General features: G+C 49.5%; 2 protein-coding genes and 1 long non-coding RNA gene across 3 annotated transcripts in view; 1 reads left to right on the top strand and 2 right to left on the bottom strand.

Annotated features, from left to right (window-relative positions):
• The window catches only part of LOC135405248 (zinc finger protein 271-like), a 774083-nt gene that overhangs the window by 554401 nt on the left and 193107 nt on the right, over positions 1-26575 (top strand). The window lies entirely within an intron of this gene.
• Positions 13995-15314, bottom strand: LOC135404703 (zinc finger protein 239-like). The gene has a single exon (XM_064639444.1). It carries the CDS (start codon positions 15129-15131, stop codon positions 13995-13997), a length of 1137 nt encoding a protein of 378 aa, XP_064495514.1. The 5' UTR covers positions 15132-15314.
• Positions 20758-21618, bottom strand: LOC135405697 (uncharacterized). Its single transcript, XR_010425955.1, has 3 exons — positions 21567-21618; positions 21178-21311; positions 20758-20967 (listed from the first exon to the last, which is right to left on the bottom strand). It is a non-coding gene; the product is annotated as an uncharacterized LOC135405697 (long non-coding RNA).

Genomic DNA, 26575 nt, shown 5'->3' with positions numbered 1-26575 from the left:
TTGCTTTTAAAAGATGATGTATTATTTTTAAGATTTTCTCGTTCTACGTAAATGAAAATAATACTATTTATTCATATTCCTGTAAGTTTGGGCTGTCAAATGGAGAACTGTATTTTAAGCTACATGTGTTCTTGGCTGTATTTACACCTAAAGAATATAATTATTTTAGGGAGGGACGACTCCTACATATGATTGTTAATGTGCATCATGATGTCTGCAGGGAAAAATATAAAATACACATTCAATTTTAATGGTCCTTAGTCCTCTCCAAAAGTCCTGTAGCTGTGGGGATTTTGGTTTTTTGATTTTGTTATGGTTTGTTTGTCAAGAAGGAAAAATCCTGTGAAACATGAAAGAAAAATATGAAACTGAATTGTATACTGCTATTTTAGATTGTATTCCTTAATTATATTTTAAATTACTTGGTATTGCCTTTTCAGTAGCACTTTGAAGTGTAACTTTTCTAGAATGGTAGATTGTTGCCTTTTGACATGTATGTCTTCTGAAACAATTTATGGATTTGCTGTGTTACAGGAGCTCTAAATCTTTGGGGTTTGTTTACATAACGCTTGTAATGTTTTTTAAACTAATTCTTATTTCCTTCAAACAAAGAGAGGCTTTTCTCTTTGCTATTCCTTAATATAGCAGGTTTGCCTTAAAGGGAATCTTGTCTAATTTCCAATTATTTTCCTGTTTTAAGTACTGTAGCTTTTTAATCAGAGCATTGTTTCCCAGTTCCTTTAAAATTTAAATAAAATTAATTTTTTCATTTCATCTTCCTGTACTTGCTAGGAGAAATATCCATTAACAGCCTAATGAAAATTAGAGCAATGTAGGTACTTTCACACAGTGTAAGATAAGCATGTGCTGTTTTTCTGTACCGCTGAATGTCTGATTTTTACCCTGGGTCACCATTCTGAATTTGTATGAAATCTTGATGGAATTTGCAGATTTAGATCCAAATAATTTATGAGGCAAGACAAAACAAAAAATTCTCTACTTTTTGTGGCACTAACACAGAACCTTAAGTCTGAAATTGGAGAAGGATGGCCATGTGCTGTGGTAAGTTGGTGTATCAGGGTGTATGGAAGTTCCTTGTTCTCGGTCTAATCAAGCCATTTAGAGTGTCCTTGTACAGAATTGTGCACATTTATTTATATGATAACCTGCTGAAATATAATTAGCTACCCCTATGCATGTGAGAATAGTCCAAATATATCCTTTTATCATGCATTGAAAATTATATTCCCTTTCCCTGAGTAAAACTCTCTGCAGCTTTGAGCTGCTGTCTTTATACGGGAGGGCGTAAGATTCTCTTTTTAAAGAGTTTTGATCTGAAACCAAACTTTAGGAAAAAGTGATTTGAGGTTTTTGAGATTATTACTCTGTAGCTTAGCGTGGATGTCTCTTCCTCCTCTGTGTCTTTTCATGTTGCTGTAAGTGGAAAAAAACCTGCACATCTCCTTTTTGTCATTTGGATTGGAACTACATACCATAGGTAATGTGTTTGGGCAGCACTTACCTAGCCAAAGAAAACAAATCAATATTAGCCCTGCTGAGGAGTGTCAGAAGTATCCCAGATGTGTCCATTTAGCTTTGCTCCATCACACACTTTCCTTAAACAACTGGTCAAGCTGTCACAAAATGTCCTGTTGGCTCCAGTGAGATTCTAATGGGTGTGATCAGAGATTGATGGCTTTGGCAAGTGAGAATGAGAAGATGATGTGGAGTTGCTGTCTCTTGTTTTGAATGTCCTCAGAAATAAAACCCCAGACATACAAACAAAAAGGAAATAAAACTAAAAATTAAAAAAAAAAAGGTAAAAATAATTAAAAAATTATAAGCCAGTTGTGTGTGCGCTCCCCCCTCCAAGCCAGCTAGACATGAAACAGTTTAAAGTCCTGTAGATGTAGAGATGAAAAAGTCATATCTAAAATGTAGTGCTAGCTTGTTCCTAAGCATTTCCAAAATTCCTTCCCAGCAGGTGCCAGGATGGGTGGGCAGGAGGTGACTTGCTTTGTTCACACCATTCTTGTACGTGTGACTGCTGCTCTTTCACCCCTCTCCTCCTATATCGAGGTTGGTTTCTAGAGCTGCTTTTGAAAGAAACACTTTTTTTCAATCTCACATGTGAATATTTTTAAAGAAATAGTAAAACCAATATTTAACAAAACGGTGAAATCACACTCATTTAGGTACTCTGAGCACTCTGCTACTGGCAGTTTGTGTAGTTCTCCATAGATTGGAAATGTAACAAAGGATCAAGCAATTTTCTGTGCATTCTTTATTTCCTTTTAAATTTTTTTTCTGTCATCAAATTGGCTGCAGGATTTGGTCCTGTCTTTGTGGAGGATGAATGCCACTGTCTTTTTATGTTTGATATTTTATTACTTAGGGGGACTGTCAGTGGGACGGGGTGGTGGGAAGGATCCTCCACTCAGGGGCTGGAGCTTCAGCTTCTAAAGAAGGCTGTACTTAATCAAAGGGTTGCAACTCAGGATTTCTCCTGGCCTTCCAGAACTTTTCATTTAGCCAGCTGAGAGTGCCCAGGGCACAGCCAGGTTTAACTCTTCCAACACTGCGCTCATCTCGAGGATATCCTGTCATCCTGAGAAGAAGGAAGTGGGGTTTTTTTGTTTGTTTTTGTGGGGGACTTTTAGTGCCAAATGAAGGTTGGATCATGAAAATCAGTCCTGTTACTGACAAAATTAGTAAAGGCATTTAAACACTTTCAGAACCTGTAACCATTTTCCTTTCTTTCACTTTCTCACCCCTTGCAAATCAGAGACAGTTCCTAGAGGACAGGAGAATAAAATAAACAAAACAAGAAATTATTTTTCTACTCTTGAGGCCTGAGTCAGCTCTGTTTTGAATGCATTTGAATCCTACTGCTTCCATGCTCTTTTTCAAGTAGCACCAGATAAATACCTGTGAACTGCTGAGATGAGAGTGATCATTCTTACTTCACAAAAGATTTCTCTTTTTTTTTTCCTATCCTCTGTCCCTTTTGTGTTCAATGCTGTGGAGTGACTATATTTTTGTTCTAAGCTAATTCACTGCTGCTGTTTCGGGTACAACTAATGTCAAGCAGCAAACCTGTAACATGCCAGAAACAGGCTACAGTGGGTTGAAGACACAGCTTATGTTTGACTGTGTGTAAATACAGAGAGTTAGTTGGGTTTATCTGATAGCCTGGCAGAAGGAGAGAGGAGCAGGACAAACTGTTTTCAGTAACTGTGCTGTTCAGACACCTGATAAGATGGAGAGTGCTTTGGAACTACTGATGTGCTTTGAATAAGAAAAGAATAATCAGGTCCATTGGCACTGGCTTATCAGGAAGGAAGTGAAATGCCAGCACTTTTACATTAGAAAAGGAAATGTTTTAGACACTTTGGGCCATTTTTCCACTGAAATTAAATAGCAGGGTGCTTTTGAGTGTGCTGTAATGAGTAGAAGGATTTATTACCTTGACAGAATGACAGGTGAATGTGTTCAGAGAGGAGTCCTCAGCAACAATAACAGTTCTTTGGATAAGTGGCCACATCTATTCATGCTTTTGGTAGAGATTCAGGAATTCTCTCCTTTCTTTCTCCCTGAAGTGCAGTGGCTCACTTACAATGTGCAGTTTTTCAGAGTGTCACACACTTGTGCATTTTGTAATATCCTGGCAGCATGTTTGATATTGGGCGTGTAACAGGCTGTTCATAAAATAATGCTGGATCATTGACTGGTGTGTCCTCTGCCTTCAGTCCCTGGGTATTTTCATGTTCAAAAAGAATATATCTCAGCCTGTGCTGGGAAGGGAAGGTGTGATTCACCATTAACTTACCCCAGCAGGCATGAAACATGCTCAGATGCACTATTATCTTCTCAAAGTTTACAGATTTTTATTTTTGTACTTTTTCAAAATTTATTTCTAGGTTCTTTCACATGCTTACAATTAATTTGGGGATATTCAAATTCAAGGAATGATAGTGCATGAACATATTTGATTGATTTTGTATTATAATTGATTCCTGTCAATGAGATCCCTGTGACACTCTGAAATCAATGATATGTGATTCAACCAAGGCACCACTGTTCTGTACATTAGGTAGCAGTCGGGAATTTAGGAACTAAATGTTCACAAGCTATAAATGGAGAAAATGTTTAGAGTTAAATAGCTCTTTGTTTGGGTTTGTTCACCCAAATATGTTTCTTGGGAAAGTCAGTTTTCCAAAAGGCAGGCTTTCAGTAAAAGAAAGGTCATTGATTTAAGGTTTAATAAATTTTAGCTAAAAACAACAGGCTCCATTTGGATGTAAAATAATTTAAGTATTTACAGCAGGCAACCTTCATGCTTTAGAGCTCATTTTGCTCAATGGTTTCAGTCTTCTCTGAAGATGTCAACTGTAAATATAAAAATGTATCACTGAAAATGTAATGGTTCAAAGATTCTATCTGAAATAAAAATTCCTGCCTAGGGAAAGCACTATAATCAAAATAAAGTGGTCTTAACTTTTTTTTCCTGTGGAGGCCACACTTGAAAAGAGTGCTTCAAGGCAGCAGGGTTGGTAGGGAATGCCAGGTTTTATTTATTTATTTATCTACTCTCCCCCACAGATGATGATAGTCCAGCTTTGGAATCAGCAATACACTTCAGTCACTAATACAAGGCAATATGTGAGCTGCTGCTGCTTCCAAAATGCAGTATCCTGGCATTTCAGTCAACTTTATAATCTGGCAAAAACCCACTTGGCAATATTAAAATCTAACTTCTGAAACACTTTTATTTCTGAAAGCTTTTGATGTCTTTTTATATCTCTTTAGCATATATTAAATTTCTTGGGAGCAGTGGCCAGGATGTACACTTGATGGATGACTGGGGTGGGGAGTCTCCCTACGCCCCCTGCTTGTTTTTTTCCTCCCCTTTAATTTTAAAAAGAGGTGTGATAACTGTGCATTAGGTAAGGCTGGAACATGAATCCTGCAGATGCAGCTGTTTGACAACATTAACGTGGGGGGTTTGTACCATTGTTAGGTAAGTTAGCAGAGATTTTCCAAGCTGAGAAGGACAGCCTGCTGCCAAGCTCTGGCATCTGTCTTAAGAAATCTTTTGCTTCGAGGATGCCCTGAGGAAAATGATGACTGGATGCTTTTCTGAAGGCACAAATGGCCTGTTTTCTCTTCCATAGCATTCAGAATGGGACTCCCTGTTCCAGCCTGCCTGCTCAGGTTTTTGTGGTGCTGGGTTAGGGTTTTCATGTGGTTTTTCTCCTGGGATAAAGTTGTGTGTTGCGGTAAGGCCCTTGTATAACAAGGAAATGAATGATGCTCCTCGTGGGTGGTGAGACAAAGAGGCTTTATTTCAAACTCGCGCGCCCTTTTATCCTTACATATCATGTGACTTTCTTAACCAACCAGTTTACTAACTCTGGGGCATGCTCCTTGGGCTCTGTACCTGGGCACATCCTTCCTGCCTTTAGACACGCCTCCCACACATCCCCTCTTCTAATTATATTAAGAAGTCACAAAAACAGTATGAACAAAAATGCAAACAACAATGCAAACAACAATTTTAACAATCAGAACATTATAAAACTACTAAGCTTTGCAGTGACCCAGCACATTGCTTTGCTGTTTCTTAACTTTAATGTAAACCTTTTTAAAACCTTCTTATATTCCTATAGGGTAGTGCAAATTGGATAATTACTTTATTAACTTGAGGCCTATCTTAACTGTGTATAAACTTATAACTTTAATTATCTGCGGGTTTTTATAACTGGGGAATTCAACTTTATTTAAGAAACAGGGTAATCTTAGCAAACTACAATTTCTTAAAAGCGACCTGTGGCTGAGGTAATGTTATTTGTGAGGTGTTTGTTTTTTATTATTTGACCAGTCAAACAACTATTTTCATTCATTCACTCATATCATATGTCGGTGGCCACCGTACTCTAAACACACTCATGATCACACACACACACATTCCAGAGATTGCTTTTCACCACGTTGGTCATTTTCTAATGTAAACTTGAAACATAACATAACTCTTTTCCAAACTTCTGCGTTGCTCTGGTTCCTGCTGCTGTGGTCACATATTTGAATAGGGTTTTACACACCTGGAAGAAACCTGCTTGAGTTCTTTTTTATAACTTTTAGGCATAGCTTTCTCTCCATGTCACAACCCTAGGTATTTCTTCTATCGTCCTGAAATCAAATCTTACTATGATTAGCAACTTGGGAGAAACAAACGCCTGAGGTGTGTGCTGCTTTTCAGACCTGCTTCTTTCAGCACTGTCACAACTCAAAAATTGATAACATACATGGCTTTATACAGATGTTCTTGCAGGTTACACCAGTTCTCCCCCCTTTTGTTTAAACTTAGCACGTGTTTCAATATGTGCCTTTACTGTTTTATGGATTAGTGTGAAATGCTTGATGTGAGAATTTTCCTATTTCATAGGAAGTAACTGCTTAATTTTAATGTTAATCCATTTTAGAGTACCAAAGGGTTGCTAAGCAACTAACTCATGTGTTTTACACTCTTGTGTTTTGTTTAGCGGATGTAGTAGCAGTTATGTTTTGTGACTGTATATCTATTTGCATGTACAATTTCAATATGTCCAATTCAAAAATGTATATCTCTGATCGCCAAGCCTCATTTGCTATTAACTCTCTAGGGTGGTTTCCTGACAGTGTGGCATACCTTGATGATGTAGCTTTATTGATTGTTATTTGAATGGTCTCTTAGAGAACCTGTATTCTGATGGAGAATGAATGAAGCAATTGCTTGCCTTAAAACTCTGGGTATAGTGTTAAACATTGCTGCTTTAGCAGCTTTTCAGCTTCTGTCAGTTATTGGCTGTGGCAGGTCAGGATGTGATTTTGTGTGCATTTGTATAGAAATCATACCTTTTGTAACTCACAGGAACCAACTAGAACGCATTTCAAACAACAGGTAAGGGTTAACAATATCTCACAGAAATTAACCTTCAAAACAGGTTATCAACCTTATAGCATAATAAGCACAATCATAACATCAAAGGACTGTTTTAAAATTTTCTCAAGGTAATATGAATGACAATCAGTCCAGAACTATACAGAAGCTTAGTTCATGGCTTGTAGTTTTCCTACTGTTCCGTGGCAGGATTTATTTAAGTCTATTGCAGCACATTGTGTTTTCCTAGATGCATGTGTGAAGGCCCTGAGGCCTTTCACTGGTTCAGTTTTGCATCTGGTGTGATTTTTAAAGGTAAACTGTTGATTTCTGCCACAATCTGTGCTTAAGGAGATGAATAAAAATATTACCACTAAAACTTGCCAGGGCATCTTGAAATCCAGCGTCCTCAGCTGTCATCCTATCCAAATTGTCTTTCAAAGCTGGAATGCTGGTGAAGGCAGGATTTCTTCCGTCCAGTTCCGCAGTCGTGCTCTGCCTTAAATGACAAGCTTACAAACTCAATAGCAACTTACACAGATTTAGGTGGTGGGGTATGACAGAAAAGGCTGTTTTAGAACCAACAGCGGGCTTTTCTCAGTTTGATCTCACTGAAACAAAACTGCAATGCTTCATACCTGCTGGAAACAAAAACTAGGCAGATTTGCCTTTCAGGATCTCTCCTGTTTTGTTTGCCTTTTATTACCTTGGTATAATTTTCTAACATTTGGTTTGCCTCTGCAGCTAGCAATCTGTCAGACTTTAAGTTGGAGTTCTCCCCTAGCAACACAAGGAGAGGGTGTAGGTCCCCTCTGTTTATGGCTAAAACCGGTTTTAAGCAACTGGTAGCCCTCTGAGGTTTCTGCAACTCGCGTAAATATAAATGTTTTTTACCTCGAGCTGTGTCACCTGTGTAGAGCTTTTTTGCTGTGTTGTCCTGTCCATGGCAAGTCCAGAGTTGTGGTTGTTGTGTTCTTCCTGAAACAACCTGAAGATCTGCACCTTGGGCAGTTTTGGTTAAAACAGCAGAAACAATTAGCAGTTCATTTCTTGTGGCCGTGGTTATTAATGTGTCCTCTGCATAATGGCGTATTATGGCTGTCTGATACTTCATCAAGGTATTTTGCATCCCCTGAGGAAGGGCAGCCCAGCAGTGATTTTGGATAGTTTGTGCACTGTTTAAAACCATGATGGGAAAAAAGGGTTTCTGGGCATCCTCAGGGTGACGGAGAACGGTAAAGGAATGGTTTTTTGAATCAGTTATCACTCGTGACCAATTTGCTAGAAGCCTTATAGGTAGAGGCAGTCCGATCTGCAAGGCTTCTGCATGTTTTTTGACTGCGTGTTCTGCTGTTAACATCTGTAATGTTTTCCACCTGTCACCTTTCTTTGGGGTACAGGGTACATGGGTATTTTGGGGGCTGGTTATTGGTATATTGTGGCTTGTCTTAAGTAGTTTTCTCTTTTGCACATGAAAAGTAGTACCACAAAGGATTACAGCGAGCAGGGCTGCTACGAACAGTATAATGCTTGTAGCACATCTTTTGCTTTGCTTATGGCACTCTTGGTACAACTGAGTCATTTCTCTGCTGCTAGGCTGTCTATGGAATGTTGCTATTAGGGGCTTCCATGGGCAATCCTCCTGAGAGTGACCTATTTCTCCACAACTAAAACAGCTAGTTGTGTGTCTGACTTCCTTCTGTATTCTTATCTGGGCATCTAAAGCTGCAGCTAGGGAGGTAGGTAGCTGCTTCTCAGAGCTAGCCTTTCGATAGGGTGGTACCAGCTCAATAAAGTCACAGCTCTTTCACAGCTTGCATTTTGTCTTTCAAAGGCCAAGTGCTTGTACAGCATCTCTCTGGCTTCATTGTATTCAATTTGCTTGTTTAAAGCATACTGCAGCTGGTCCAAGCATCTTAAATTTAACTCAGTATAACCTTGTAACTCTTTAATGTTGGATAGGTAATCATTTGGATCTGCAGTGAGAATGTTTTCCATTCGAATTGCCTTATCTAGACATTGTTCCCACATGTTAGCTGACTTCTCCCCCTGTGCCTTTTTGATCCCTCCCGTTGGAACCATGTTTGGCTCTTTCTCCCCCTCTTTCTCCCCCTCCCCCCATTCCTCCCATTCTTCCCATTCCTCCCCCATAGTCCCGGTAAAACCGGTTCCCTGTGGGGGGATGGTGGGCGGTGCAGGCGGCGAGCAGGGGGCGGTGTTGGCTCCTGGCCGGAAAAGAAGGGTCGGAGTTTAGTCTGTGGGGGGGGGAAATGGCTGCGGCCATACCTGCCCACATGTTCGCTGTTCATTTGCAGCGAAATGGGACGAATACACTGAATTACTCTCCCCATCGCTGTAACAGAATTGCTTACTGTGGTCCCGGGGGTCGGGAGCTCGCATGGCAATGTCTGTCCCTTCCCAGCGACTCGCTTTACTTGGCTCTCGTGTCTTCCCGGTATGTTCCCTGAGTTTGTATTACCATGTTGTGCTGTGCTGCTATCAGCAGTATGCGCGGGGGGGTGGGGTGGGGGCTTTTCATTTTTTCTCTGTGTGCCTTGTGCAGGCAGAGTTTATGACAGAGTAAACTGCTTTATGTTGGAAAAGTTAGCAAAAGGCTTGAGTCTGAGTTTCGCTTTAATGTATCATGAGGTTTCTATGGAAACTGGGTGTTTCCTTATGTTACCTTATCTCGATCGGCTGGGAGCACACATTCTGAGTCCTTTTTGTAGCAGTTTGGGCTATCTGGCAGTCTTTTCTCTGCGGTTTTTTTCTTTCGGCGTGGCTGCGGGGGTCTGGGCTGTTTCGGCTGTGGTGGTGGGGGGGAAGGGCACGGCGTTGCTCCAGGGCTCCCACAGTTCGCTGGGCGGTGCGGGCTCGGCAGGCTGTCTCGGCGATGGCAGGCCATGGGGGGGCAGCTGCAGGCGTCTGCGGTGGCAGATGCGGCGGGGCGCGGGGCGGGACCCGCTTGGGCGGCGGCAGCAGCGTGGGCGCTGGCTTCTGCAATGAACGTTGGTGGTCAGGGGGTGGCTGGGTTCTGGGGCGGGCTGCAGCAGCAGCGGCTCTGCGTGGGGCGTCCTCGGCGCGCGTGGTTCAGCGGGCACCGCGTGGCGCAGGGCCGGCGGGCGGTCCTAGCGCCGGGCTGGCGGCAAAGAGCAGTGAAAAGCGGCAAAAAGTTCTTTTGGGGTTTCCACGGTTTCTGAAAGGTTTTTCCTCAGCTTGGAGGGTCTACACTGTCGTCACAGACAGGCAGGGGTCGGCAGGAGGTGGCGGTGAGCCTCCTCCGGTGCGCAGGACTCAGCAGGGGCTCCGATAGGGTTGAGGTACAGTTCTGCCTTTTCCACGTGGCTTTTGAGCGCAGCGCGGGTTCAGCAGGGGCAGAGGGCGGTGTTAAAGCAGCGCTGGGCTCCGTTAAATGGACACTCCCGGCGGAGGCCCCCGCCGCGACGCGGGGAGCGGCCAGCACACGTGTGTGGCTTGGTCGCTTCCCTCGCGGTTGTAGACTGCGGCACGCGTGGGGGAAAGGGGGCAGGGTCGCAGCGGCGCCTTTAATCTCGGCGCGAAGCTGGTCGGAGGTAGCAAGTAGGTGGGGAGCCCCAGCAGTTTCTGCTGAGCAGAAGCTGAAACGGGGCTCCGCGGGGGCCCGGCGGTGGCTAGAGGTGTTTAAGAGGCGGCAGCAGTAATGCTGTTTCACGCACGTGGTCCAGCCGGAGCAGTCAGCAGCGGCAGGCCGCTTTTACCAGATGACTGACGCATGGGGGACCAACAGGCTTTCCCTGACGATCTTAAGGTGCTCCGCGGCTCGGGTCTCCGAGCTGCAGGCACGTCTTGCCCAGGGAGCAGTCTTAGGCATGCGGAATGCCTTTTAGCTAAACTCACCGCTTTTGATGTTGCGTTGGACCCTCTCCGCTCTCTCCGGTTGCCTGCTCTGACCTCTCGGCTTCTTCTTTAATTTCTTCTCTTCTTCCGTGCACTATCCTAATATTTTTTGAGCTCGCTAAACTAACTGTCCATCTCTTAGATGCCACTAAGACCACGGTGTTGCAGAGCAATTTAAATTTAGTAGTAGAATGGCTAAGGCTTAGTAAAAGAGTAGGCCTAGAAAGCAACACTCCAAAGTAGTAAGTTAGCAACCTTGTTTGTGAGCATGGAGTGTTGTGCTGAAGAAGTGGAAACAATAATCAAAGGATTTAGTCAAGCATGTATATAATGATTTGTTACCTTGGATGTGGTAAGGGTCTGTTAAACAGTTTCTAGGAGTAAGACAACTTAAGTAGATTTATGATTAGAGTAGATGATTATTAATTGTTATCAGTATGAAGTATGAGCTTGTTTGTAACTGTACCTGGTTTGCTGTGGAAACTGTAACTGTTTTGCTGTGGAAACTGTAACTCTTTTGCTGTGGAAACTGCACATAAACTTGTTTGTGTACAAAAGCTGAACTGAGAATGAGGGTCTTCGGAATCCTGACTTGGGACGTTAATCCGCAGGTTCCCGGGCCCTGAATAAAGCACCGCATAAACCGGCACTCTGTTGGTTTGTGGTTTTTTTTTTGGTTACGGGCAACAACGGGGTTATTGACGTCAAAGTTTTTTGTGGTTAAAAGATTCCCAAGTCAAACTAATAGACTTGATAGCCGGAAACTACCACTTATATACCTGATTCAGGGTAAATATCTGCTTAATATAAGCTAAAAATGTCCCGTTCGGATCGCCATATGTAGCAGTGAGCCCTTGTATAACAAGAAATGATGATGCTCCTCGTGGTGGTGTAGTCAAAGAGACTTTATTTTCAAACTCGCACGCCCTTTTATCCTTACATATCATGTGACTTTCTTAACCAACCAGTTTACTAACTCTGGGGCATGCTCCTTGGGCTCTGTACCTGGGCACATCCTTCCTGCCTTTAGACACGACTCCCACATCTCTCCATCTTTCTGGTTGGCTCCCTTCAGGCACTGCAAGGCCACAATTAGGTCACCCCAAAGCCTTCTCTTCTCCAGCCTGAACAATCCCAATTCTCTCAGCCTTTCCTCACAGCAGAGATGCTCCATCCCTCTGATCCTCTTGCTGCGCCCCTCTGCACTCGCTCCAACAGGTCCATGTCCTTCCTGTGCTGGAGCCCAGAGCTGGAGGCAGCTCTGCAGGTGGGGCAGCATTACAGCCACGCATGTTCCAGGAAGGACATGGTGGAACCTCATGGAACCAAGGACCATTGTGACACTGCAGGGCCTTCTGGAGCCAAAGGAGCCCTGGGACACTGGGTAATCTCATGGAATCAAGGGGGCACTGTCGCCCTGGCAAAACTCCTGGAATTCAGGGCCCATTGTGACACTGCAGCTCCTCATGGAACAGAAGGAACCCTGGGACGCTGCAGAAACTCCTGGAACCAAGGGACCATTGTGACATTGAGGGGGCTGATAGAATCAGGAGTCCATTGGGACAATGCAGGGCCTCATGAAATCAAAGGAATTCTGGGACACTGTCAAACCTCCTGGAACCAAGGGTTCCTGCTGACATGCGTATCTTCCTGGAACCAAGGGAGCCCTGAGATATTTCTGAACCTGCCAGAATCCAGGGGCCATTGGGACCCTGCAGAACCTCCTGCATTCAAGTGCTCCTTGTGAAACTGCAGGCTCTCCTGGAACCCAAGGATTCCTGGAACACTGCAGAGCTCACGGAACCAAGGGGCCACTGTCCCACTGCAGCTGCTTCTGAAGCACAAGGGACCCTGGGACAATGGGAAATCTCCGAGAATCCAAAGGGCATTTGGGGACTGCAGGGCCTCATGGAACTAAAGGAACCTTTGGAGAATGGGGAGGCTCATGGAATCAAGGGGCCAATGGGACATGTGGAACCTCCTGGAGGCAAAGGAACCCTGAGAATGTCTGTGGGAACAAGTTAAGGCAGCAGCAGCTGCATTCAGTTAATCAGGATCAAAAAGGAGTGTTTTGGCCTTGACTGGTGTTTTCCATCCAGAGAGTGCTGTTTGCCTAAGTGGAAACCACTTGGAATGCCCTGCATGGTTTTTTCTCTGTGTTTTTCTCTGGTAGCTGAACACAGCCAGCACATGAGGGGAGGGGAATGTGTGGGATCAGGGCACTGCTTTGGGGCCATGCTGGGAATTCTGGTGGACTAAAAGACAAAGCCCAGGCGCTGTTTCCAAAGGAACCCCAATGAAAGGGGGACGCCGGAAAGATGAGTGGACAAGTCTTGCAATGGAACTCTCTGTGCAGCCTCATTTTATCCTTCAGCATCCACAGAAGAGAGGGCAAAATGTAGGGGGTTCAGACCCCTAAACCGTTCGGGGTGGGAAAAATGGAGATTGAGGGGACAATGAAAAAGTGGGAGAAATAGGGAGAAGGGTGGAAAAGGGGTGGTGGTCTGACCAGTCTGACGGTCCCATAAGGGGTCTTTGGGTACAGGGGGGTTGGCAAAGGGGGGTGGCCCCCCTGAGCTCCCAACTTACTGTGGGGTGCTGGGGGCTGCTGGATGCAATCTCAGTCTTCGATCATGCCAACACTTTTAAGTTAAGGGGAATTACAGAGGTGTGACTGAATCACTTTTGTTCCCCAGGTTTTAATGATGGCAAGTCAGATCTATTGATACAAATGAATTATTTAGGGTTCCAAATGATCAGACAAAAGATCTTCATCAGAATTATTTACTGCACAAAATACACACTAAAACTACCAGTACAGGATAAGATAGGACAGTGCTCTACACTAAAGCAACTGTTGAAGCAATTCTACTCAAGCTGGCACAAAAGCAATAATTCTTAATTAAAGATGGATGGAACTTCTCCAGACCAACGCTCAGGAGGAGATCTCTGCTCTCAGCCTCTAGCAGTGACTTTGGGGGGTCCCCAGCCAAGGCAGGAATCTCTAAACATCCTCCAGGAAGGATTCTGTTGAAAGAACCTGCCCCTGAGAAAGGGGACAGGCCGTTTCTGGTCGAAAGCGATGCAGTGACAGTCACTGCACTCCAGGGGTTGCCTCAACATCAGGGGCTTCATTCAGGGTGGAAGCAACAGCTAAAGCTCTTCCTGCAGTCGGGGTACTAGTAGGGTGGGACCACTCTTACCGGTGGGTCCGTTGGTGTTTGGTCAAATTAGAGCTCCAGGTGAAGCTCTTCCCACACTCCTCACACTTGTAGGGCCTCTCCCCAGTGTGGATGCGCCGGTGGGTGACGAGGTTGCCATTCCGATTGAAGCCCTTCCCGCAGTCGGTGCAGTGGAAGGGCCTCTCATCCGTGTGTGTCCGCTGGTGCTTCAGGAGATTGGAGCTGGTGTGAAACCTCTTCCCACATTCCAAGCACTTGTAGGGCCGTTCCCCAGTGTGGATGAGCTGGTGGGTGTGGAGGTGGGACCTCTGGCTGAAGCTCTTCCCGCATTCCCCACACGTGTAGGGCCGTTCCCCAGTATGGATGTGCTGGTGGGTGCAGAGGGTGGACCTGTCACTGAAGCTCTTCCCACACTCCTCACACGTGTAGGGCCGTTCCCCACTGTGGATGCGCTGGTGGCTGCGGAGGTTGGAGCTCTGGCTGAAGCTCCTCCCACATTCCCTACATGTGTAGGGACGTTCCCCTGTGTGGATGCGTTGGTGGGTGCGGAGGGTAGAGCTATCACTGAAGCTCTTCCCACATTCCCTACACGTGTAGGGCTGTTCCCCAGTGTGGATGTGCTGGTGGGTGCGGAGGGTGGACCTGTCTCTGAAGCTCTTCCCACATTCCCTACACGTGTAGGGACGTTCCCCAGTGTGGATGTGCTGGTGGCTGAGGAGGTTGGTGCTCTTCCTGAAGCTCTTCCCACATTCCAAGCACCTGAAGGGCTTCTCTCTGCTGGGAGGCTGCTCAGGGACCACCAGGTCAGAGCTCCAGCTCAAGTGCCGACCACCTTCCTGGCACAGGCTGGCTCTTTCCTCCTCAGAGCACCCTGGGATGGCTTTGCAGCCCCTCCTGTGGGGGGATCTCCGGCCCTTTTCCTCCCCGCTGCCTTCCTGTGCTGTGGAGCCCTTCAAAACGGCCTCTCCCACCAGGGTCTCACGGGGGGATTTGTCCTCCGGGCTCTCCGTCCTCAGCTCGGGGCCTGGGGCAGGAAGCAAGAAGGACAGGCAGGGGATTTGCCTCCGGCCCACAGGGAAGGCCAAGGACATCCCCCCAACTCCGGCCCCGGCAGGACGGCGGCGCCAGCGGGGTTGTCCTGCAGCCGGGGCCATGCTCGGCTGACAGAGCCAGCACAACACCCGCCCAAAGGGACACTGACTTCCTCCTCACCTGCCTGGGGGGCCCAAGGCATCTTCCTCTTCCTCGCAGCCTCCTCCTCCATCCGCCCAAGCTTTGGGAAGGACAAATCCTGATGGGGGGGAAAACAAGGGCTGAGCGCGTTGGCTTGGGGGTTCCTCCTGACCAAGTCCATCTATAGAACTCACCGGGCATCCTGTGTCCATAAAAACCTCCAAACCACCAAGATTCAGCCCAGAAAAACCCAAACCGCTGACATTCAGGCAAAAAACCTTCAGAAATAGGAAGAAGACCCTTAGTCCCTCAAACTGCAAAAAGTGGAAATTCAGCTAAAAGTACTCCAGAATATGAAGATTAGCCCAAAAAAATCTCCCAGAAGTTCCCCCTCTCTGGTCTCTCTATCTGGGGTTCAGAGGGTCTCCCCTGTCTGGAATGCTGGGGGTCCCACTTAGGGATGCTGGGAGTGTTTGGGGTCCCAAGGAGTCCTTCTCTTGTGACTCTCGCCTTACGGGTGCCACGTTCCCAGACATTCCCCCTCTCCAGGTTCTCCACTATGTTGTCCCAGGGATACCAGAGGTCCCCACTGTCCACGCTTCCCCTTCTCCGCTTCCCCCGTTTCAGGCTCCTGGGTCGCTTCTCTCGCCCCTTTCCCATCGTGGCCGCTCCGCTCACCCGACAGCGTCAGGAAGGGCAGGGACAGGGGCGGAGCAGGAACACGAACAGCAGGAAAACAAGCACCTCCCCCCCCATCCCGCGGGTACCTGGGAAGGAGGAACTCGTCCCAAATATCCTGGGGAGAGTGCGGGTGGTCGTGACATAATCAGGCTGCCAGCACAGACTTCCCTGCAAAGTCTGCAGGGAGTCAAGCTCTGGAGAGGAGATTGTGCCCCATGGATGGGATTGCAGAGGGTCCCTCAGGTCCTCAGCAGGAATCAGCAACCAGGAATAGACACAAAAGGCCCCCCTGAAGATTTCGGAGGGAGTGTCCTGTAGGGAGGGGACAGTGTCACCCCACCAGGGCAGGGCTGGCAAGTGGGAGGCTGCTCCAGGGCTCTGCAAGAGGCCTCGTGCTCTGCTTGGCCCTACCAGTGCCTGGTACCAACACCCTCGGCTGCCCCCGGCCCTGGGCAGCTCTGCTGCCACAGGCTGTGCCCTCACCGTGGCCCTGCAATGGCCCTGCCTGTCCCTCACCCGTGGCCCTGCCCGTGGCCCTGTCCCTTGGCTCTCTCTCTGCCAGCTCAGTGTGGGGCACACGGGCTGGGGGTCCCTCCCAAGCCCCCCGGGCAGCCGGCGTTGGCTGGGGGGATGTGAGGGCTGGGCCTGCTCAGCACAGCCCCGGCCTCGTGCCCAGCGCCTCTTTCCTGACCCACACAAGACCTTCCCGGCCCCCCCAGGGCTCCCCTGCTGCTGCCTCTGCTCCTGGCCCTGCCTTTGCTGCTCCCTTGGCTGGGGCAGCAGCTGCAGGGGGGGGATGGCAGCAGCTTCAGCTCCACGGCACTTCCTGGGCGGAGCTCAGCCCGGGGGGAACAGGCAGGGACCTGATGGGGATGGACAGGGGCCCAGCAGGGACAGCCAGGGCCTGCAGGGGAAGGCACAGGGACAACCTGCCCCCCACACTGCCACGGCTGTCTCTGCTCCTCCTTGCAGGCTCTGTGGCCAGGCACAGTTTGTGTTCCTGGGTGCCCACCATCTCAGCACTTGGAGACGCTCAAATCAGCGCCTGCAGCTCTGCAGCAAAGCCCCAGCTCACCTGGCACACAGGGGATGGACACAGCACCTTCAAGGGGATGGGCACTCACAGCTTCTGTCTCTTCCCCACCACGGGGCTCTCCTTCCTCAGCAGCACCTCTGCCTTGCACTTATTCTCAGCCTCACCTCAGGGACAGCTCTGGGCTCACCTCCACGCCACTTCTCAGCCTCACCTCAGGGCCTGGGCTCAAGGTTGGGAACCTGCAGGGAGGGGACATCATGTGCAAGCTGAGGGCTGCCTGCTTGCACTGGCCTCTGGGCTTCTTTCTCCTTCTACAACCATCCCACAACTTAGCCTGCTTTTCTAATACTACAAATTTACAGACTAACCTTGGAGATAGATATGGACAGACATCTCTATCACCCTGGGGATAGAGCCTCAAGCATGTGCTGCCATAGGAATGGCAATCAGAGAATCACAGAATCAGCCACATTGGAAAAGACCTCTGAGATCATCAAGTCCAACACTGGATCCAACCCCGCCGTGCTTCCCAGACCATGGCACTGAGGCCACATCCACTCTCACCTTCAACACCTCCAGGGACGCTGACTCCACCCCCTCCCTGCCCAGACCATTCCAAGGCCTGATTACTCTTTCAGCAAAAAATTGCTTCCTAATATCCAACCTAAACCTCCCCTGGCACAGCTCAAGACCCAGCCCTCTTGTCCTACTGCTGCTTCCTGGCAGAACAGCCCCACCCCCACCTGGCTCCAACCTCCTGGCAGGGACTTGCAGACAGTCAGGAGGTCTCCCCTGAGCCTCCTCTTCTCCAGCCTCAACACCCCCAGCTCCCTCAGCCTCTCCTCACACCACTTGTGCTCCACTCCCTTCCCCAGCCTCGCTGCTCTTCTCTGCTCCTGCTCCAGCCCCTCCAGGGCCTTCCTCAACTCAGGGGCCCAGAGCTGGACACAGCACTCCAGGGGTGGCCTCACCAGCGCTCAGTCCAGCCCAACAATCACTTCCCCGCTCCTGCTGACACACTCTTCCTCAGACAGATCCTTCTGCAGAGCCCTCCTGCCTTCCAGCACATCAACACACCCCCAGCTTGGTGTCACCTGCATATTTGCTGATGAAATGCCTGGTTCTGCAGCAGCTGCAGATGCTCAAGGGGCAGCAGGACCAAGTCAGGGGCCTCGGGGGGCCTGGGGGGGGCTTTGGGGTGCGGGAGGGTCCTGGGGGAGCTGGGGAGGGACTTTGGGGATTGGGGGTACACACCAGGACAGACCAGTGCAGACCAGTGCAGACCAGTACAGACCAGTACCTCCTCACTGCTCCCCAGATCTCTCCTGGAGCTGGGCCACGTTGTCGTGGGACATCTGAGCCCCCCCCAGTGCCCTCCCAGTACAGCCCAGTGCCCCCAGTACAGCCCACTGTGTTCCTGTCCCAGGGTGCCAGGTGATCCCTCTTTGGGGGGGGTTGGAAGGGATTGAGGGGGGGGCTGGGGGAGATTTGAAGGGATCTGGGGGGGGGGGGTTGATGGGGATTTGGGGGATTTTGGGGTGCTTTGGGTGTATTTGGGGGAGTTAAAAGGGGTCTTGGGGGGGTCAAAGGGATCGGTGTGGGGAGGGGATTAAAGGGAAAATGGGGGCTAGGGAAAATGGGGGGTTAATGATGTCTGGGGGGAAAGAGGACTAGCAGCAAGACGAGCAGGTGAGTCCTGAGACCCCCCTAGTGTACCCAAGACCCTCTTTGTGACCCTCAAAACCCTGTGGGACTCCCAAAATCCCCCTAGAAACCCCCCAAACTGCTTCAAAGACACCCCCCCAAAGCCCTCCAGGACTTCTCAGTTCCCTCGGAGACTCCAAAACTCCCTCACGGACTCCCAAACCCCTTCAGGGACCTTCAACCTCCTCCCTAAGTCCCCTCACGGCATCAACCCCCCCCCCAGAAACACCCTAACATCGCCTCAGGGACCCCTAAAATCCCCTAAGGGACCACAAAACCACAGAACAGCAGAAGAGCTTTCTGTAAAGGAAGCAAAGCAATAAAATCATCCTCGCCCTTCCAGTTTTTCCTTCATCTTTTTTTTTCGTTTTTCCTTTTTTTAGGGTTCTTTTTTTGGTTGGGTGGTTTTGAATTTTTTTTCCGAAGGAATTTCTCAGGACCCGAATCCAACATCCGGGTTCTTGGGAGGCCTCCCGGGCCCCGCGGCCCCCGACAGGGTTGCAATCCCGCGCTCTGCCTCTCGGGAACCCCCGAACCCCCGCGCTAAACCCTCCCGAGCCCTCCAGCCTTTCCACCCACAGCCGCGCTCCCCGCAGCCCCCGAGGGGATCCCCAGAGCCCGCTCTCACCCGCTCCCGCCAGGTCTCACAGACAAAAGAAGGCCCCAGCGCCATCGTGACTTCCCGGAAGCCAACACGGCGCTCTGCGCGCGCACCGCCTGCACAGACCCCGCTGCAGCCAATCAGCGCGCGGGCACTTCCCCATCCGCCCGCCTTCTGCCACGCCCGCCGCCCTGCGCGGTGCACGATGGGACTTGTAGTTCTTATGGAGTCAGCGGCCATTTGCATGGACTTTTTGGTTTTTCTGTCTTTTTTTCCTCTTTTTTTTCTTTCTTTATTCTTTCTTCTTTCTATTCCCCCCTTTTTTCTTTCTCTTTTTTCTTTCTTTTTTTCTCATTTATTTCCTGTTCTTTTTTTTCTATTTTTTCTATTTTTTCTCTTTTTCTTTCTTTTTTTTTTCTTTTTATTTCCCTTTTTCTTTTTTTTACATTTTTTTTGTATCAGTTATATTTGCAAGGAAGATTTAAACACAGGTCAAAACAATCTCCAGGTACATATCTTACGATAATCTGGCATTGTTCCAGGTTCATGAGGATTCCCAAGATCACAAACACTGAGACATGAAAGGTGCTCACACAAAAAACAGCTTTCCCTGCTTTTTTCCACAGGTAAAGCAAGTGTGGAAGGGGCACTTGGCCCCAGGCAAGATGCTTTTACAGCCACTTTAGGCAGCCCAGAGTGGATCTGGCTGGCAAATGGGATTATGATTATGCTTTCAGGGACTATTTCCACAGTACATTGAGGGAAAACATTGAGGGACATTTCTTCATCTCCTGAAGGGATGAGAAGAGGGGGGAGCAGGTGCTGTGGCCCCTGAGCTTCTCTCTGCTTTGGGGACACTTCTGTGTTTTCCTCTGTCCATTGAATTTCTCACAAAGAAGGAAAAAGCTACAGGAACTCCAGTCTGGAGTGGTCAGGACATGTGGAAGCAGAGGAATTTTTCTTTCAAGCTGGGATTGAGAGTGCAATTTCACACTCCTTTGGAGAGCATTAACTAAGACAGCCCATTTCTGCCCAGGGATCTTTCAGGGGGAACTCAATCCGGGCTCTGGGCAGGTCCCTGCAGGAGCAGCAGCTTCCTCTGCACATTTGAGATGATAAAGCTGCTCTAAACCTACACTCCAGCTACTCCACAGCAATTTAGGACTTCTGAGGACAGTTCCCCACTGTTTCCACCCCAGCAGAGACCTGAACACATCCCGTGGGCACTGTGTGACCACCCCTGGCATTAACACCCTGCAGGGATGAAGACACCGACTGTAAAGACACTTGTCTACCTGGAAACCTCCACTTTCTTTTCTACTATACAGCAATAACATTTTCTATTCATATTGCAGCGACAGACTTAACAAATTGAATTGCTTTAGAAATTAAAATGCATTCCAAAGTCAGGCAATGCTAAACAAGTAAAGTCTTGAACCCTCCCCCCCAGACCAGCCCCACTTTCTGCTTTCAGAACCAGCCCACTTCTTCACTCTCTTCACAAAGGGAGAAACTCTCTCTTTCCACCTCTGAAACAAAAATTTCCTCCCCAAAAGTGATCAGAAAGAGTCTACTTAGGCACTACTGCAAATGGAAGTTGTCTAATAACCATTCCTTCTAACTCAGGAAGAGGAGGAGGTGAAGAAAGTCACAACAAATGTTTGGATTCCTTCCTCTTTGACCTTTTCTCTTCCCTATCTGACGCTCTGGGACGTGTGCAGGGGGGTCAGCATCTCTTCAAAGATGGCTCCTTTCACATCAGAGCCCCTCAAATTGGCTTCCTGGAGGTCACAACCTGATAGGTCACAATTTGGAAGGGGAAAAGAAAAAGAAGTGTCAATGGAATGCACCCAGAACTCTGTTCAAAGCTTTACTTGAAGTCCATTTACCTGAACTCCATTTGTACTCTGAAGCTGGAGAGGTCAGCCAAAAGCCAGCAATCCCCCAAATCACCAGCTGACTATAGGAGAGAAAGGAATAGGATGGAAAATGAATCCTAACTCACTTCCAAATCAGTTCCTGCCAACGTTGCTCCCCCGAGGTTACAGTTCTTTAGTTTGGTGTTTCTCAGCGTTGCAACTCGGAGGTTAATTCCTGTCATCTGACTGCCCTCCATGGCCACTCCTTTCAGGTTGGCACCTGGAACACACACAGAAAGGAGTTCTGTGAGGAAAACCAGTCAGGAACACAGCAGCTCCACACTGGTGCTGCCTCAGAGCTGTGTGAATTGGAGGAGGACAAGGGGATTTGGGGCTGAGATGGTCACAGACTCAGTGCAGCCCTTGTGGGCCCTTCTCAGGGTTGGACAAACCACAGCTGGACCTTTTCTGGGCCATGGAAATGGACAAACACAGGCTTCAGTTGGCACAGATTCACAAGGCAAAAGCTTCTCACCTTCCAGATTAGCTTTAAGGCCTGAGGGGTCCTCAGAGTTGCAGCCTTTCAGGGACGCTCCCTCTGCGTTGGAGCGCAGCATCTTCCCCCCTGGCAGGTTGGCACACTGGCACAGACAGGAGTCACTGAGAGCCGGAAGAACAACACCAAAGACAATCAAGAAGACACTTTTAATTTCTGCTTTGGGAGTCAATCCCATTAAATCATTACTGGGAGGAAGTGTAAAAGCTTTGGGAACCAGAACAACTGTAGATCCTCCCTTTGGATTCCCACTAACTCAGTGCAGGTGCAGAGTGACTCCACTTGGTCCCACACTCTCCCACCCCTTCCACATCATCCCGCAATCCCCAGCCCCCTCATGCTCAGTTTGGGGGTCCCACTCTCCCCTTTCCCCACTCTTCTGACCTCTCCCACCCCTTTCCCATCATCTCCCAAAACTCAGATCCCTCCCCCTCCACTTCTAGGGAGTCCCGCTCCCTTCCCAATCAATCTGGGGTCCCACCACCCCTTTTGTCCCCTCTGACCCCCCTTTTCCCACCGACCTCCCCTCTCCCACCCCCTGCTCACCCGAGAGCTCCTTGCCCACAGCCAGGGGGGCTCCCAGCACCACCAGTGCCTAGAGAAGTCTCCACAGAAAAGGGGGTGGGTGGGGTTGGTGGACTCTGAATGGGTTTAGGGGGTGCTTAGGGGGCTGTGGGGATCCCAGTATGATCCCAGTATGATCTCAATATGATTGCAGTTCCCCCTGCACAGTCCCAGTTGCTCCCAGTTGCCTCCAGCATAGACCCTGTCAATCCAAGTATGATCCCAGTCTTCCCCCAACATGGTCTCAGTCAATCCCAGTTGCCCCATTGAATATCCTGTCACTCCCCGTTGCACCCTTTATGCTCCAAGTTGCTCCCAGTATGATTCCAGGATGACTCCAGTCACCTCCAGTATGATCCCAGGATGACCCCAGCTTGGGCCCACCTGTTCCCAGTATGATCTCACTTCCCCAGCGTGGTTCCAGTTGCTCCCCTTCACCCCTACTATGACTCCAGTAGCTCCCAGTATGATCCCTGTCACTCCCAGTCTCTCCCAGTATGTCCCAGTTGACCTCAGCCTGCTCCCAGTCACTCCCAGTATGCTCCCAGTCAGTCCCTGTATGATCCCACTCACTCCTGATTGCTCACAGTAGCTTCCAGCATGATCCCAGTTGCTTACAGCCACTTCTAGTCACCTCCAGGTGGGTCCTAGTCGCTCCCAGTATGATCCCAGTCACCTCCCGCGTGATCCCACTTGTTCCCAGTATATCCCAGTTCACAGAATCACAGAATTAATTAGGTTGGAAAAGACCTCTGAGATCATCAAGTCCAACCTATGACCCAACACCACCATGTCAACCAGACCATGGCACCAAGGGCCACATCCAGTTGTTTTTTAAACACCTTCAAGGACAGTGACTCGACCACATCCCTGGGCAGTCCATTCCCACATCTAATCACGCTTTCAGTGAAGAAATTCTTCCTCATGTCCACCCGAAACCTCCCCTGGCGCAGCTTAAGACTGTGTCCTGTTGTCCTGTCACTTGTTGCCTGGGAGAAGAGGCTGATCCCCACTGGCTACAACCTCCTTTAAGGTGGTTGTAGAGAGTGACAAGGTCTCCCCTGAGCCTCCTTTTCTGCAGCTTAAACCCCCCCAGCTCCCTCAGCCGCTCCTCACAGGACATGCACTGCAGATCCTCCACCAGCTCTGTTGCCCTTCTCTGGACCTGCTGCAGCACCTCAATGTCCTTCCTAAACTGAGGGCTCCAGAACTGGACACAGAACTTGACGTGTGGCCTCCCCAGTGCTGAGTCCAGGGGGACAGTCACTGCTGTGAGAACGCTTCTGTTCCACGTTTTCACGGCGTTTGTGACAGATCAGATCAAGTGACCTTACGGGGATGGTTCTACCCCTGGCACAGGCGGTGCAAGCCCAGCAGTTGTTACAGGGGGACGTGCTGAGGGAGAAAAGCAGCTGAAGGAAAAGGCCTCGGCCTTCATCACCCTCACTTAGGGGGGGCCGGGAGTCGCTGGACCCCCCCAAAACACCCCCCGCCTCCCCCATGCTCCCCCGCACCAAAACCCTCCTGAATTTTGGAGCCTCCCCCCCCCGCCACGCCTCCCCCTCATGTCGTGGTTGGTTCTGTGCCGTGGTGTCCGTGCAGTAAATTTGGGGTGTGTCCCCCCAATGGTGTGTGAGACTCCCCCAAAATAGAGACACCCTCAAAATGGGAGGGGAGACCCCCCCAAAATGGGAGAGGGGACCCAGAAATAGGGGGGGGTAGAAATGGGGGGGGGGATAAAGTGAAAGGGAGGGACCCCAAAATGGGGTGGAAATCCCCCAAAAGCAGGGAGGGCTCCCAAAATGGGGGGGTACCTCAATATGAGGGAAGAGACCCCGAAATATAGGGGGGAACCCAAAATGGGGGTGGGGGGTAAAATGGGGTGGAAAGCCCCCAAAATCTGGGGGACCCCAAAATGGGGGGGGACCCCAAAATGGGGTGAGGACCCCAAAATGTGGTGGTGGTAAGACCCCAAAAGGGGGGGAGGGAAGACCCCAAAATAGGAGGGGAGACCCAAAGTGAGGAGGAATCTAAAATGGGGAGGGAAAGCCCCAAAGATGGGGGCGGGAAGCCAAAATGGGGAGAGACCCCAAAATGGGGAGAGGGGACCCCAAAATGGGGTGGAAATCTCCCAGAATGGGGTAGAAAGCTCCCAAAATCTGGGGGGGACACTCAAAATGGCAGGAGATCCCAAAATGGGGGACCCCAAAATGGGGCCTGAGACCCCAAAAATGGCGCCCGAGACCCCAAAAATGGCGCCTGAGACCCCAAACTGGAGGGTAGGGGGGGAGAAATGGGGGATGGGGATCCCCCCCAAAAAAGGAGAGGGGCCATAAACTGGGGCTGTCACCCCAAAAAGGTGTGGGGGAAGGAGCCCAAAAAAGGGATGGGAGGAGGGACCCTCAAAATGGAGGGGGAGGGGGTGCCTTTCACCTCATAGAAATCCCTCAGCCCCACAGGGACAGTTCTGGGCCCTATAGGGACCCCTCAGCCCCATAGGGACAGTCCTGGGCCCTATAGGGACCCCCTTGGCTCAATAGGGACGGTCCTGGCCCCTATAGGGACCCCTTGGCCCTAAAGGGGTCCATTGGCATCACAGGGACACTCCCGGGTGCTATAGGGACCCCCTCAGCCCCATAGGGACAGTCCTGGGCCCTATAGGGACACCTTGCCTCTATAGAGACACTCCCGGGCCCTATGGAGACCTCTTGGCCCCATAGGGACCTATAGGGCTCCTGGGCCCTATAGGGATCCATTGGCCTTGCAGGGACAGTTCTGGGCCCCATAGGGACCTCTCAGCCCCATAGGGACAGTCCTGGGCCCTATAGGGACCCCCTCGGCTCCAGCCCCCCCCTCCCAAAAAATGTTCTAGCGCTCCCCCTCCGGCAGTGCAGGCAGGGGGGGCAGTGCAGGCAGGGAGTGTAGTACAGGCAGGGCGGACAGTGCAGGCAGGGAGGGAAAAGGCTGGAAAAAAGGAGGTTTTGCGTGCCCCCCCCGGGACACCCATTAACCCCCCCCCAGATCCCCATTGACCCCTCAGCCCCTCCCAGGATCCGCAGTGACCCCCCCGGGACACCCCCCTGCACCCACCAGGGCTCCCCCCCGATTCCCCCGGGACCCCCATTTCCCCCCTCAGGTTCTCCCCCCATTGCCCCCAGTTCCCCCTCATTTCCCCCTCAGATTCCCCCCATTACCCCTCAGTTCCCCCTCAAATCCCCCCATTTCCCCCCTCACGCGCCATCGGGGTTCCAATTTCCCGCGCTCGGCGCTGATTGGCTGAGGGGCTGGCGAGACCGGCGCTGATTGGCTGAGGGGGAAAAGGCGGGGAAAAGGCGGGAAAAGGAGTGCGCAGGGTGGGGGGGGAAGGGGGGAAGAGGGGCTGAGGGAGCGTGAGGGGAAAATGGGGGATAATGGGAAGGAAATGGGCGGGAAATGGGGTAAAATGGGGGATAATGGGAGGGAAATGGGGTAAAATGGCGGATAATGGGAGGGAAATGGGGGAAAATGGGACAGTGAGGGGGAAACAGAAGGATATGGGAGGAAATGGGGAAGAATGGAAGGAAAATGAGGGGAAATGGGAAGGAAGTGGGGGGAGAATGAGGGGAAATGGGAGGAATGGGGGGAAATGGGCAAAAATGAGAGATAATGGGGAGAATGGGGTAAATGAGGGAAAATGGAGGAGAGAGAGGGGGGAAATGGGAGAGAATGGGGGGAAATCGTAGGAAATAGGGGTTAATGGAGGATAACAGGGGAAAATGGGAAAAAATAGGGGATAATGGGGTAGAAAATGGAGGATAATGGGGTAGAAATGGGAGATAATGAGGGCAAATGAGGGAAAATGGGGGGAAATGGGGTAAAATGAGGTGAAATAGGGGAGAAAGGGAGGGAAATGGGAGGGTAATGGGGGAGAGTGAGGGGGAAATGGGGAAAATGAGGGGTAATGGGGGAAAATGGGAGATTATGCGGGATAGTGAGGGGGAAATGGGAGATAAGGAGGAAGAAATGGGGGATAATGGGGGATAATGGGGAAAAATGGTGGATAATAGGGAAAAATGTCAGATAATGAGGGAAAATGGGGAATAATAGGGAAAAATGTCAGATAATGAGGGAAAATGGGGAATAATAGGGGAGAAATGTGGGATAATGGGGGAAATGGGGGGACAATGAGGGAAAATATGGGATAATGGAGGGAAAAGAAGGGATAATGGTTTAAAATGAGGGGAAATGGGTGTCTGAGAGAAAAAGGGGGCACAATGGAGGGAAAGTGTGGGAAAATGGAAGAGTGAGGGGAAAATAGAGGATAATGGGGGGAAATGAGGGAAAATAGGAGATAACGCAGAAATGGGAATATGGGGGAAATAGGAGATAATGAGGAAAAATGGAGGGGGAATGGGGGAAATAAGGGAAAATGGGGTAATGGGGAA

The sequence above is a fragment of the Pseudopipra pipra genome, chromosome W (genome assembly GCF_036250125.1).
Source record: "Pseudopipra pipra isolate bDixPip1 chromosome W, bDixPip1.hap1, whole genome shotgun sequence".
Lineage (NCBI taxonomy): Eukaryota > Metazoa > Chordata > Aves > Passeriformes > Pipridae > Pseudopipra > Pseudopipra pipra.
This window is presented reverse-complemented; position numbering and strand designations above follow the sequence as displayed.